This window comes from Pipistrellus kuhlii, unplaced genomic scaffold, assembly GCF_014108245.1.
Source record: "Pipistrellus kuhlii isolate mPipKuh1 unplaced genomic scaffold, mPipKuh1.p scaffold_m20_p_15, whole genome shotgun sequence".
Classification (NCBI taxonomy): domain Eukaryota; kingdom Metazoa; phylum Chordata; class Mammalia; order Chiroptera; family Vespertilionidae; genus Pipistrellus; species Pipistrellus kuhlii.
The window spans coordinates 41,848,585-41,861,302 of record NW_023425460.1 but is presented as its reverse complement, the minus strand read 5'-3'; the positions used below and the strand labels follow the sequence as shown (position 1 = coordinate 41,861,302).

The 12,718-nt window shown below is 51.1% G+C and overlaps 1 protein-coding gene across 5 annotated transcripts in view; it reads left to right on the top strand.

Annotated features, from left to right (window-relative positions):
• The window catches only part of HSPA12A (heat shock protein family A (Hsp70) member 12A), a 101,510-nt gene that overhangs the window by 11,364 nt on the left and 77,428 nt on the right, over positions 1–12,718 (top strand). For all 5 annotated transcript variants that reach the window (XM_036439181.2, XM_036439183.2, XM_036439180.2 and 2 more), the window contains one exon: positions 3,600–3,687. In XM_036439181.2, the coding sequence (XP_036295074.1) occupies positions 3,600–3,687 (88 nt within the window). The remainder of the gene's footprint in view (positions 1–3,599; positions 3,688–12,718) is intronic.

Below are 12,718 nucleotides of genomic sequence, written 5' to 3'. Positions count from 1 at the left end.
CATTTCTATAGACAAGGAAATCATACAGCCAGACAGAACTTTTGGGGCTATTTAACTCCACACCCTCACTTTACAGACAAAAAACAAAAGGCCTTTCCATGGAAGCAATGGAAGCACAGTCTTCCCCTCCCCTCCCCATGAAAAGTAAACAAAACTCCTGTTGTGTGGGAAAGGCTGCCCACAGAATTCTCCAGACTCGGGAACCCATGTAGGGAATGGGTTTACATGTAAGGAATTTAAAAATTATATCCACGATGTGGGTAGGTAAAGGAAAAATACTTTTTATTAGATATAGCACATGGTGGTGTAATACATGTAATCACCTTAACAGAATAACTGTAGATTCTGACGATATCCCAAGATTTAAAAATATAAAATCCAAAATTTCTAAATTCCAACGAAAAAACAACAACAGCAGCCCTGCTGCATCTACTAACAAGTTGTGACACTTGAACCCTGGCCTTTCAGAAGGCTTCCGTGAAAAACACCTTACAGCTGTCTTCAGATTTACCGTTTACACGGCCTTCTGCACCGGGATGCTCTACTCTCTTGTTTGTCAGGGAGGCGGGCAGATGTTTTCACCCTTTTTTAAAATATTAAAATACAGTATTAAGCGCCTGCTGCTTGCTTCATCAGCTACAAAGAGATTCGCGGCTCATTCTGCTGGAAGGTGACTCACCTGCAGCTTTGTTCCCAAATTAGTAACATTAGGAACCTGGCAGCATCTCACTTAGCAAGTGGTGCTTCCCACCAATTAGATGGAGAAAGTCTGCTTATGCTTATACACACTTGGGCTGTCTCCTGTCAGAGGAAGACGAGACCGTCGCCAGCAGCTGTTTATTTCGCTGGCAGGCTGATGCCCACAACAAAGTGCTTGTCCCCAGGTGAATTACACCCTCGCATCAGCCTGGCAGTGACTAATAAAGTATTCACGGAGTCTACTTAAGCATGTCACGCCGTTCCTACAACGTGTCGCTGCTGCCGCCAAGTGACAGGTCTGAAGAATCAGCAAATCTCGCCCAATGAGAGCATCATTCCCCTCCCAAACCTAGACCCCTGCTTCCCCTGGACAAAGACTCTGTCCTCCTGTGTGAGGAAGCAGAGATGCTTTCCCAAATCACACCTGACCCACGTGGCCATCCCTCTGAACTCGGGGCTTCCCGGAAAAGAATGACCTGGGTGATTAAGAAAATAATGTCATCCCAGCCGGTTTTGCTCAGTGGGTAGAGCACCAGCCTGCAGGCCCCAGGGTCCCGGGTTCGATCCCAGTCAAGGACACGTATCTCTGCCTGGCCTGGGCCCTGGTCGGGTATGTGAGGAGGCAACACATTGATGTGTTTCTCTCACATCAATGTTTCTCTCTGTCTTCCCCTCTCTCTTCCACTCTCTCTAAAAATCCATGGGAAAATATCCTCAGGTGAGGACAAAGAAGGAAGGAAGGAAGGAAGGAAGGGAGGGAGGGAGGGAGGGAGGGAGGGAGAGAGAGAGAGAGAGAGAGAGAGAGAGAGAGAGAGAGAGAGAGAGAGAGAGAGAAAGAAAAGAAAGAAAGAAAGAAAGAAAGAAAGAAAGAAAGAAAGAAAGAAAGAAAGAAAAATGTATTTCCCTGAACCGTCTAATTTTAGGGTTGAGGGAGTTTCAAGTTCAGTTTGGTTCGTCTTCCACCGCCTCACACAAAATCAGACCCTGCTACAGGAAGAGAAATCCTTAAAAAAGCCTTAAAAACCCACCCGTCCCACCCCAAGCATGCAGCTCCGAGCGCGCCCGTCCTGGAGGACATGTGCAGGGACTGTCCTCCTGAGCCACCTCGTTCTTGAACTGGGCTGAGAGCTTTTCAATTGCTGTGACATTTTCAGCCGGGGAAGCAGCCGCCGTGGTCGCGGGGGCAATGTTTTACAGGCAATTACTTTGGATGATCAATGGAGCAATTCCCCCTTCCAGAAAGGAACCAAAGCGATCAAGTTAAATCATTAAAGAGAGAAAGAGGGAGCCCGGAGAAAGGGTCCATCTCATTAGCAGGTGCCTGTGCCGCGGGCTTCGCGGAGGGGAGGGTCCCAGTGTCCCTGGCCCTTTAAGACAATAGCGGCGCCCCCTCCGCCCCGCCGCCTCCTCCCCCCGTGGCTGTTGACAGGTCTGAACTCCCTGGCAGCCCATTGTGGCCGCAGTAGGAGGCACCTGCAGAAAATGTGCCAAAACCAGGCGGGGAGCAAGGGCTTTTCAATAAGCGCCGCAGCTGGAGAGGAGAGGCAACACTAAACAAGCAGGCGGGCCAGGCATGTGATGGGAAAGGGGTCAGACCAGGCACCTCCTATCGGCTTTCCGAGCCCCGCTCGCTTCCATTTGCTGACATCTTCTAGCTGGCTTTTCTCTATTTGCTTAATATGCTGAGGTATTTAGCTTAAAAGCACTAAATGCTTCGTCGCAATGAGCTGCGCTCGCTCTCTCTCTCTCTCTCTCTCTCTCTCTCTCTCTCTCTCTCTCTCTCTCCCCCTTCCCCATTTACTGTGATTAAGGACATTTCCCCATACTTTCTCTCCCTTTCCGCCCCAAACGAAGATTGTTTTTCTTTTCCTTCCTTCCGAGGACCAGGTTACAAGCATCCTCTACCACAAACTGCCCGCTTGATCTTACTCGTCTTTCATTCAGAGACAAGTAGAACTCTCCCGATCCAGTATGGGAGCCCTTCCCAAAGCACACATCCCGACCGCCCTGAGCCCGGAGCCGCAGGCCGCATCGCTCTCCCGCTCAGCACACAGTTATTGCGCACCCACGGCGCGCCCACGCGGCTGTCCGGGCTTCTGGAGACCCGGAGAGGGACCAGACACTCTCCCGCCCTGCTGGGTGGGGCCCCGCAGACAGGCCAAGGGACTCGTGGGACTGTGGGTTGAGGAACCTGTTTTGCACTCCTGCACGTTCCTTTGTCGTATCCTCAGGCCTTCGAGGATAAGCAGGAGTCGGGCCTGCACAGGGGGTCTGTGTGTGCCTGTGGGGCGGTGGTTTTGGCAAGTGGGCCTTGGGGAGCAAGAGGACAGAGCCTCAATTTTGGCCCCTCTCAGTGGTCCATACTCCTTACCTTTGCTCGCTTTCCAGTTACCATGATACTCCAGTTTATTTTTTTCTGACTTTAAGGAGTAAGGCATTATCTTTAAATATATTATATGTGTGTGTGTGTGTGTGTGTGTGTGGTGTGTGTGTTTATTGATTTCCGAGAGGAAGGGAGAGGGAGAGATAGAAACAACAATGATGAGAGAGAATCATTGATTGATGACGCTCCCTACTGGGGATCGAGCCTGCAACCCTGGGCATGTGCCCTTGACCGGAATCGAACCTGGGACCCTTCAGTCCGCAGGCCGATGCTCTGTCCACTGAGCCAAACCAGCCAGGGCAGGAAGGCCTTATCTTATGAAAACATCAGAGACTCCAGGGCCACACAGCGAGCAGGCAGGTGCTACGTGCAAAGGCCTGCCAGGAACTGGCCCCTCGGCCGCCCACCTCCACCTTTCTGCCTTGTACCCCCAGCATGGGCGCAGGATTGGAGAGCAGCTTGGAAACAGACAGACAAAGTGATGTTTTCCCAATGACACTCTCCCCCTCCCCCACAGATGGAGAGCGTCGGCGTGTATAAGTTCTGCGGGTGTACGTCGAAGAACAAAATGAAGTGCGACTCGCGGTGGGAGGTAACCGCTGCAGGTAGGAAATGAACCCGTCTCTGTGAGTATCTAACCACCTGAAACGGTTATCCCAAGACCGTCACTCCTTCACAGAAGGACCGGGCACCTTTAAGGCGGGGACACGGAGACTGAAGCACCCATGAGATGTTGGCTAACCGGCTGGGAAACATCAGCCTGTTCAGAACGCCAACAAGTAGGTGGAGCTGTGAGCACGAGGGTGTCTCAGAGGCGCCGGGGTCAGGAAACGAAGTCCTTTTCCATTGACCCAAAGCCCGGCATGGCTACTGTCTGTCTGGGGCTGGTGGAGGGGCCTGGCGTGAGTCTGGCCCGCTGAGCACAGCCCGGTGCCCCGCTCGGCTCTGTGTGGGCCGGGGCCGAGGCGGGCCGAGGTGGCCTCTCCGCTCCCCTGCGCCTGTCTGTGCTTTGACATGTCTCTCCTCTTCGAGGACCCGTCCTCCTCTCCCTTCTCCCCCGGCGCCCTCCCTCCCATTCTGGAGAAAACAAGTGGACTATTCATGGAAACAGAGAAAGAGTGAACAGGGAGGTGGTGGTGGGGGCGGGCATGCCACCGACAAACTCCATTGAAAGCCACTGGCTGTTCATTTACATTCACACTTTTAGAAAACGTTAACTAATGATGTTAAATGGTTTGCCAAAGGTCCTGGCAGGTCAGTTGTAGAAGTGTCATTTCTGCCTAATTAGGGCTCTTGTGGCTGCCCAGGGCCTCCCAGTGCAACTGGTGACAAGCCCAGAGCTGACAGCTTCAATTGGTGCCAATAGGAAGGTTGGGCCGGTCATGTTTTCCAACTCAGCCAGGTGTTTGCTGAATGGGGGAGGGGACCGGGGAGATCTGAGCGTCTCTATGATCCTTTTTCTTTCACGGCTCCCTCCCCAGTCTTTCCCCTTTGCCTGTCCTGCCTTGTGTCAAGGTCAAGAATGGGCTTTGCTAAATCAGCAATTTGGGTTGTCTCTGGGAGGTCATTAGCAATCCCCAGCCCAGACATTTCGAGTAGTCTCGGATGCTAGATTTTGTTTCTCCCTAAAAATCAGAGGGTAGGAGAAGAAAAATGTAGGTGAAAAAACAACAGTGGGAACAAAAGGAAACAATAAAGACCCAGAAAACTCTGCACAGCCACCAAAGTGTTAAACTTCTGAAGACATTCATAATAATAAAATTGTTGGAAGAGAGAACAGCTAACCCATCCTGATCGAGGCCTTGAATGTTTTAAAGAAGAAAAGATAATAATGAAAACAAATCCTCTAACATTCAATTGGCCTTAGAGTACCTGTCACATACTAGGTGCTCAATAAACAATGTATTGTTGGTTTGATTTTCCAGGAGAAAAATTACTGTCTGGGAAACAAAGAGTGACTGATAGAAATCTTGCCACTTTGCTTTAAGTGTTTCTACAACGCTCTTTGAATTTCTCAGCTGACTATAAATCACACGCTAAGTTCGAGTACCACCTGATGGGTTGATATGATCAGCTTATTCCCTCCCCTCCCTACTTTTCTTGGTTTCTGTTTTATAACAACTTAAAGCAAGCAAAATACCACCGGTGCTCAGCAGCCCCAGGCTGCAGCAAATACAACTCGAAGGGGCACTTCCATGGCGGGGACGGGGCATCGTGTCCAGAATTCGGATTTGGCGAATGTACTAGCAGATCCTGCAGGGCTGACGGCACTCCATCTTTGTGCCTGAATCCGACACACCAGCACTTGAGCACACACGCGCACACACACAAATATACATACGCTTACTGAAGGTGTTGGTGGGACTGTTAGATAAGAAGGACAAGCATTCATACATGGGCATTTGGGGAAATGTGTTAAAAGGAAAAAAAGGATCTAAGAAAAAGCAATGTTTGTTTTGTGAGGACTGAGAGGCAAAGATTACAGGGGTGGGCAGGAGGAAGGAGATGAAAGTGATGGTGTCTGAAACGACGTTTTTAGCTTTATTTTCCTCACCCCATGATCTTTTCCCACCTGCTGCTTCTGTTTTCTCTAATATGGGACAGTGAAAACGGGGCCGGAGAAATAAGCTGTGTGTGTCTGCTGATTTGGGTAAAGGAGTGCCGTGGAGGTTCGGTTCAGAGGCAGTGGATATAAGACACCGGGGACGATTCCTGGCACACTTCAGGTGCCCTGGAACAGCCAGCCCTTCCTGCTTCTGAGTCCTCCGTGGCCGAAGAGCACGTTCTGTGGTGTCCAGTTAGTTTCTCACCGCCCAGCACATTTATGTACAAAGAGAATGAACATGAGGCTAATAGGCTGACCTCACGAACGATGCGTGAACAGATGAAGCTATATGTATTCAAACAGTTTGGTTGCCTGTCTCAGACTTTTCCCTGGACCTCCTTTGTCATTAAATTCCATCAAAAGATACTCTTTGCAGTCTCGTCCCTCCCTTTCACACCACAGCACCTGCTGCTCTTTTTCTTCATCCTCAGTGACTTTTTAATTTTTATTTACTGTTTTATTCATGCTGCTGTTATCCTGGGACATGTTTCACTTCCAGTTCCAGGACTAACCCCTAAGTTGGCTCCGCCTCCCGCAGCCGCCTCCATCTCCCAGTCCTGACCCAAGCTGCCTACTGTCTGTGTATCCTGCGGGGAAATGATTGTGTCCGGCTCTTAGATGCTAAGAAGGGGCCGCCTACGACTCTCCTTGTGGTTGGGAAGATGAGCATTTAAAACCCATCTGGAAGATGCCATTGGTAAAGGCCTTTTGCACCAACTAAACCAGCCTAGAAAAATAAGCCAGCTCATCAACACCCAAACAAAGACTTTTGAAGGCTTGTGAACAGAGGAAAGAACTGTGAATTACAAGTCCCGTGTTTTGTAGCATTATACACTGATTGGCCAGATTTTATTACACATAATAATCTGGCCACCCAGTGTATATACTCCAGTGGTTTTGTGATAATAGATCATCATAACGGTGGCCCTGGGAAGGGAAAATTGTGTTAGGTGGACGTTACATAAATTTTTCCGAAAGACAAACCTGGTTTTGTCTTCCCGTTGTTCAAGGTTTTTGGTCGGTTCTTTGGGATCTGGCTCTGGCTTCTCTTTGACCTTGAACCCTTACTCCAGTTGTGCTGACCTACTGGCAGCTCTCCTGCCAAGATGTTTCATACCTCAGGGCCTTTGAACAAACTCATTTAGAATGCTCTTTCTCCCACGGTTCTACTGGCAAGCACTTATTCATTATGTCACCTCCTCCCCAGAGCTCTCCTGACACCCCGAGCCTAGATTGACCTTCCTCTCTTTTGTGTCCCTCCGAGAAGCCCACACTCATCTCATTACAGTAATGATTGCAATAGTAAATGTCCCCTCCGACGGAGTGCCTTCCGTGTGCTGGTGGCTGTGAGTGCTTTCGCTTGCTGTATCACTTCATCCTTGCCACTCTGTGAAGAAGGCACCTGCAGATACCGCTTTGCCATGAGGACTGTGAGGCTCAAGTTGCATGTTTAAGGTCAAACAGCTTGAGAGTTGAGGAGGGCAAGCTGAGCCCAGCCGGCCTGGCTCCAGTGTGCATGTTAGCCACCACCCACCTCTGCCGCCTTTCAGATGTAATGGAACAAAACAACAAGAATGATGCTTGTGAAAACAGGCCTGAAAGGGAAATAGGGATCAGGCAGGGGCCAGGTGGGCTCCTGTGAATTTTACAAGAGGAGCCACAGGGGGCGCTCAGCCTCCGAGGAGCAGAGGAAAGACGCACGGCCACCTGCAAGCCCGCAGGAGGAGCAGGAGGAGTGGGCTGAGGGAGGCGGGCCCAGGTGGCCTCACTCTCTCTCCCCTGTGGGAGTTGGAGAAGTCTTGAGAAAGTGAGTTGGGCTTTCCAGGGATCTGTTTGCATGAGGGACCAGGTCACTTCCCAGGAAATCCTAACAGGGTCCAGAGCGGAGCTTTATTCTGAGGAGGAGGTCATACTGAGTTCTTCATGATGTCCTGCCCCTCAGTCTGTCCCTCATCTTCTGGCTCCCACATTGGCCTCCCCGCTCTGAGATCCCGAAGGGCAGCTTGCCAAGGTGTTGACTTGGGCAGCAAGCAGCTCTAGCTATGCGACAGCTGCACCAGCAGAGGCGGTGGGCCTGGTGCTGGCCGTGTGAGTGGCACTTGCTCGATGGCAGAGTCTGCATCAGTGGGAGGTGGCTCCACACCTTGGAAGTGGACACAGAAGCATCTCAGCAGCTGCAAGGGCCCGTCAGCTTTCGCGTGCTGGGGAGGCAGGTGGCTGGAAGTGACGGGAATGGGCTCTGCCTGCAGCGGTGCAGGCCCTGGGCTGGCCTGGACCATGGGAGATTGTGGGTAGGCTCACACAAGGAGATATTTGAGTCTCCCCTTGGGGAAGATTTTCCCAATAGCTGGTGGGAGTTGGAGCCAAGGAAGTATTCTTTATGTTGTTAAAATGGTCCAGTTTTTTTTTTGCATGGGCTTAGAGTGACCTGTGAAGAGAGGAGCGACGTGAGGTTTAGAGCATCCTATATAATAAAAGGCTAATATGCAAATGGACTGACCAATGGAATGACCAGTCACTATGATGTGCACTGACCACCAGGGAGCAGATGCTCAACACAGGAGCTGCCCCCTGGTGGTCAGTGCGTTCCCACAGGGGGAACGCCGCTCAGCCAGAAGCTGGACTCACCCCTGGTGAGCACAGGGGAGGTGGCGGGAGCCTTTCCCACCTCTTCAGCAGCGCTAAGGGGAGTGGGCCTAAGCCGTCAATCCTATATCCCTGAGGGCTCCTGGACTGCAAGAGGGTACAGACTAGGCTGAGGGACACCCCCCCCACCACCACCTGAGTGCAAGGATTTCATGCACTGGACCTCTAGTTAGTAGATAAGAACCATCTAGTCAGTTAAGAGAAGCTCAGTTTTTCTAGTGCAGGCAGTTGAGCACATATTCATTCACTCATTCACTCACTCATTTAGCAAACATCAGGGAGACCTGTGCCTGCATCTGGATCTGGCATTACTGGCATCTGAATCTGGCCCTGCCATTTGCTAGTCTATGATCTTGAGGAAATTACCTGATTTCTCTCAACCCAGTTTCTCGGTCTGCAATATGAAAATGTGAATGATGTTAAGTTTCCACCTCATTGGGTTTTAGGAGAATCCAATAAATGTGAGCTCTGATTAAACATTAGAAGATATGCAACGATTCATGTCATCCCACACTAAGTAAAGTAGCATTTGTCCATATAGTGAACTGCGACATAACCAGTGTCCATGAGGATGTACTGTGTTAACTGTCACACGTGGTGGGGAGATTATGAATGACTTCACCTACTGACTCTTCTGACCGGCCTTTTAGGATTTGTGCAGGGCACGTGAACTACTGATGAGATTTTAGAACAGGAGGGAAGGAAATCCCATATGACCTGCCCCGAGACGCCCCACATGCTCCCACAGTTCCAGGGAAGGGAGGGGCACGGACCTCGGGGGAGCGCATTGCAGCTGTTGGCGGTTCTGATTCTGAGAAAGCCCTTGCTTAGCCTGTCAGCTGGTAGTTTACAACGGTTATGGTGCATTCATCATTCAGCTGATACCTACTAACTACATGCGTCCTAGATGCCAGGCACATGATAAGCTCTGTGGAGACAGTGGTGAGTGGAAGCCAGCGGAGTCCCTTCATGTGTACGTGGAGGGTGAATGATTGCTGGCTGGCTCTTGGGAACGCTAAGAAGTGGCCACCTGCAAACGATCTTGAATGACTGCCATTTTGGAGGCAGAGGTTGTTCTGGGGGAAAGAAGGAATGAGCCTAAACTATTCCAACTATTCGATCCTCCCCTTCTGCATTCTGCAGGCGGCCTGGCAGACCTGGAGTGGTGGAGCACGTGAAATCTTAAACAGAATCCTTCCATGTAGCTATGAGGGCGCTGCACCCCCGCTGGGTTCTTCTGCCTCAGCCAGGGAGGGAGTGAATGGAAGGCCAACCTGTCCCTGAACTCACAGCTCAGGAGTGGCTCCGCTGAGATGTCTGCAGAGGCTGTGTGAGCGCTCAGCACCTCCTTCCCTATTGTCTCTGTGACTCCATTGTTTTAAGCAAGCCAGCTGACTTTGCAGCCAGGGTTCATTCACTACAGACAAAGCCTCTGTGAGGAAAAAAAAAAAGAGATCTCAGAAGCTTCTAGAGAGCTGGGAAAATCACAAGCCACCAGCAGTGCAAGTTCCAATTCCAGATTCCTAGGCAAAAAAAAAAAAAAGGTGATTCAATGTGAAATAAACAAACCTGGGTGGGGAAGAGGGAATGGCCTCCTGTAACAAAGAATTCCTGCCTGACTCTGGAACATGGGTCAGCGTTATCAGTTCCGATGATTCTGGCAAACTGTGGATTTCATTTTCCACATCCAGCAGCGCAGGCGCAGTTGGTGTACACAAGGGAGGAGACATACTAAACACGGATGTCATGACTTACTGCTCAAGCAGTATTTCAATTCTGCTTTCTTAAGATTCTCCCCTTTCCCTTATCCCTCTTCTTCTACCCCCACCCCCCCCTCCTCCTGTTGACCAGTTTTGGAATTGTTTTAAACAGCCATTCAAGGATTGTGTTTCCCATTAAAAAAAAAATAAGCTCATGCCTGGCCGGTATGGCTCAGTGTAGAACATCAACCTATGAACCAGGAAGCCAACAGTTCAATTCCAAAGGTTCAGTGCCTGGGTTGTGGGCTCCATTCTTAGTGTGGGGAATGCAGGAGGCAGCCACTCTCTAAAACACACACACACACACACACACACACACACCTCCCAGCCGGAATGGGTGGGTAAGTGGCACTTTCTGTGTGTCTCTGTCTTAGCTGGGGCTGTGGATCTCTGTCTTAGCTGGGGCTGTGGATCTGTCTTAGCAGGGGCTGTGGATATCTGTCTTAGCTGGGGCTGTATAATCAACGGAGTGGCTTACCGATAAGAGAAACCTGTTCCCACAGTCCAGCTGGAAGTCAGAGATCAGCTTGATGGAGTTCTGCTGAGAACCCTCTTCTGGTTGCAAACTGCCTGCTTCTCTCTGGGTCCTCACGTGGTGGAAAGAGAGCTCTGGTCCCTTCATCCCCTCGCGATGCCACCCATCCCCTCATGACTCCTCCCAAGGCCCCGCCCTCAGGGACCATGACATTGGGGACTCAACATGTGGATTTCCGGGGACACAGTCTCAGTCCCTGACAGTCTCCCTGGGCAGGGAGCAGAGCAGGCAGGTGGCCTCTGCATTCTGCCAGTTGCATTCGTTTTCTGTGGCTGCCTTAACAGATGACCATGTCCCCGTGGCTTAATGCAGCAGAAACTACTGTCCCCCAGTTCTGGTGGCCAGACATTCAAAGTCAAGTATGGGCAGGGCCACGGTGCCCCGAGGCTCCAGGAAGGATCCTTCCTGGGCTCTCCCTGTGGCTCCTGGCAGGCCTGGCTCGTGTCTGCATCACTCCAATCCCTACCTCCATCCTCACATCACCGTCTCTGTCTCTCCTAAAGACACTTGTCCTGGAGTTTAGGATCCACCTGGATAATCCAGGATGGTCGCCTCATCTCAGGATCCTGAACTTTATTACATCTGCAAAGACTCCTTTTCCAGATATGATGACACTCAGAGGCTCCCAGGGATTTGGTGTGCATATATTTTTTGTTCCTGGGGTATTCTGCCCGGTCAGAACCATCTTTTCTGAAGGCTGCCCCTAGCTCTGTGAGCTAGCAGCCCTTTGCATGTCTGCTCTAGTGAGATGGTGGTCCTTAAGTTGAGGTGGTAGATGCTCTGTCTGACAAAATGATGAGCATGTGGCCTTTGGCAAACCGTGTAACTTCTGGGAGCCCCTGTTTTACATCGCCACACCGAGGCGGTGAGATTAGGTGACCCCACCATGAATCCTATCTTGCTGTCTCAGATGCCAAGGCCAGGCGGAGATCTCTCTGGTAGCCATTTGCCCACCATTCTGGCCCCTGACACGTGTGCTGGCACAGACATCTCCCAGCTCTCTAGGCCGCCCTGGACTGTCTGTCACCCGCTGCCTTCGGTCAAGCCCCACGTCGGGGCCCCAGGATAGAGGTCTGCGCCTCTCACGCAGCCTGGGCGCCCTCCCTGGTGGGCTGAGGTGGCGGCGTTCAAGCTCAGGTGTCTTGGGTGAGCTCAGGTTTCCCGCCAAGCGATCCTCGAATATCTTCCTGCGGCAGAGCGTAACGGTGACACCGAGATACCTTTTCTGATCGCGCTTTAATTGGAAAGAAAGATTGGATGATAGAAGCCTGTGCCGCAGTGGCAGGGCTTGTTAAAACACGCATTAAACCCGAAAGACGGCGATGTTCGCCGTGTAATTATGTAAACAGTCACACACACGGAGCCGTTTGCAGCCAGCGGGGTGCTTTCACAGGCGCGGCAGCGAACCGGCATCGTTGGTCAGTGACAGGAGCGTATGTTTCAAGGACAAAGGTTGGTTTCTCTCCCCTGCCTTCCCCCCCCCACCCCCCCCACCCCATCAAACCGGCCGGCGTTTTCATTCTCTCTCCTTGTGTACGTTGTCCTTGAAATCCGTTGTGATTTTAAACAATGTTCCTGTGTTCTCAGGTGTGCATGAGTTTCCCATCCTGGTTCAGGAAAATACAATGGGCCGCGTCTCCGCCATGTTTTAATATCTCATCAGCAGAACCCACCCAGGCATTAAAGAACTCCTCAACTACAGCTTTAAAATAGCTACCTTACCAGGAGGACCTGCGAAGCTCGCCTATCTCTTTTTTGAACTTCAAAATAAATGAAACATGGACCAGAGCCGCCACTTCCACACCACGTCTTCTTGCCCAGCCCTCGCCCAGCCCTGGCCTCCTCCAAGGATGCAGGCCCCTCCATCACCCTTTCCTCCGGGCCCCGAGAAAATAGGAGCGCAAATGGCCCGGGAATTATGTGCTTCTGGCGGCTTTGAAAGGAAGCATTTACTGAGGGAGAAAATTGTTTTAATCTTATAACAACCAAGGAGGAGAGTTTGTAAAACACGGAACACCTACACACGCACTTGATTTTGTTGCGTAGGAACACACGGGAACATTTCTGCCCACAAACACGGCCGCTGCCTC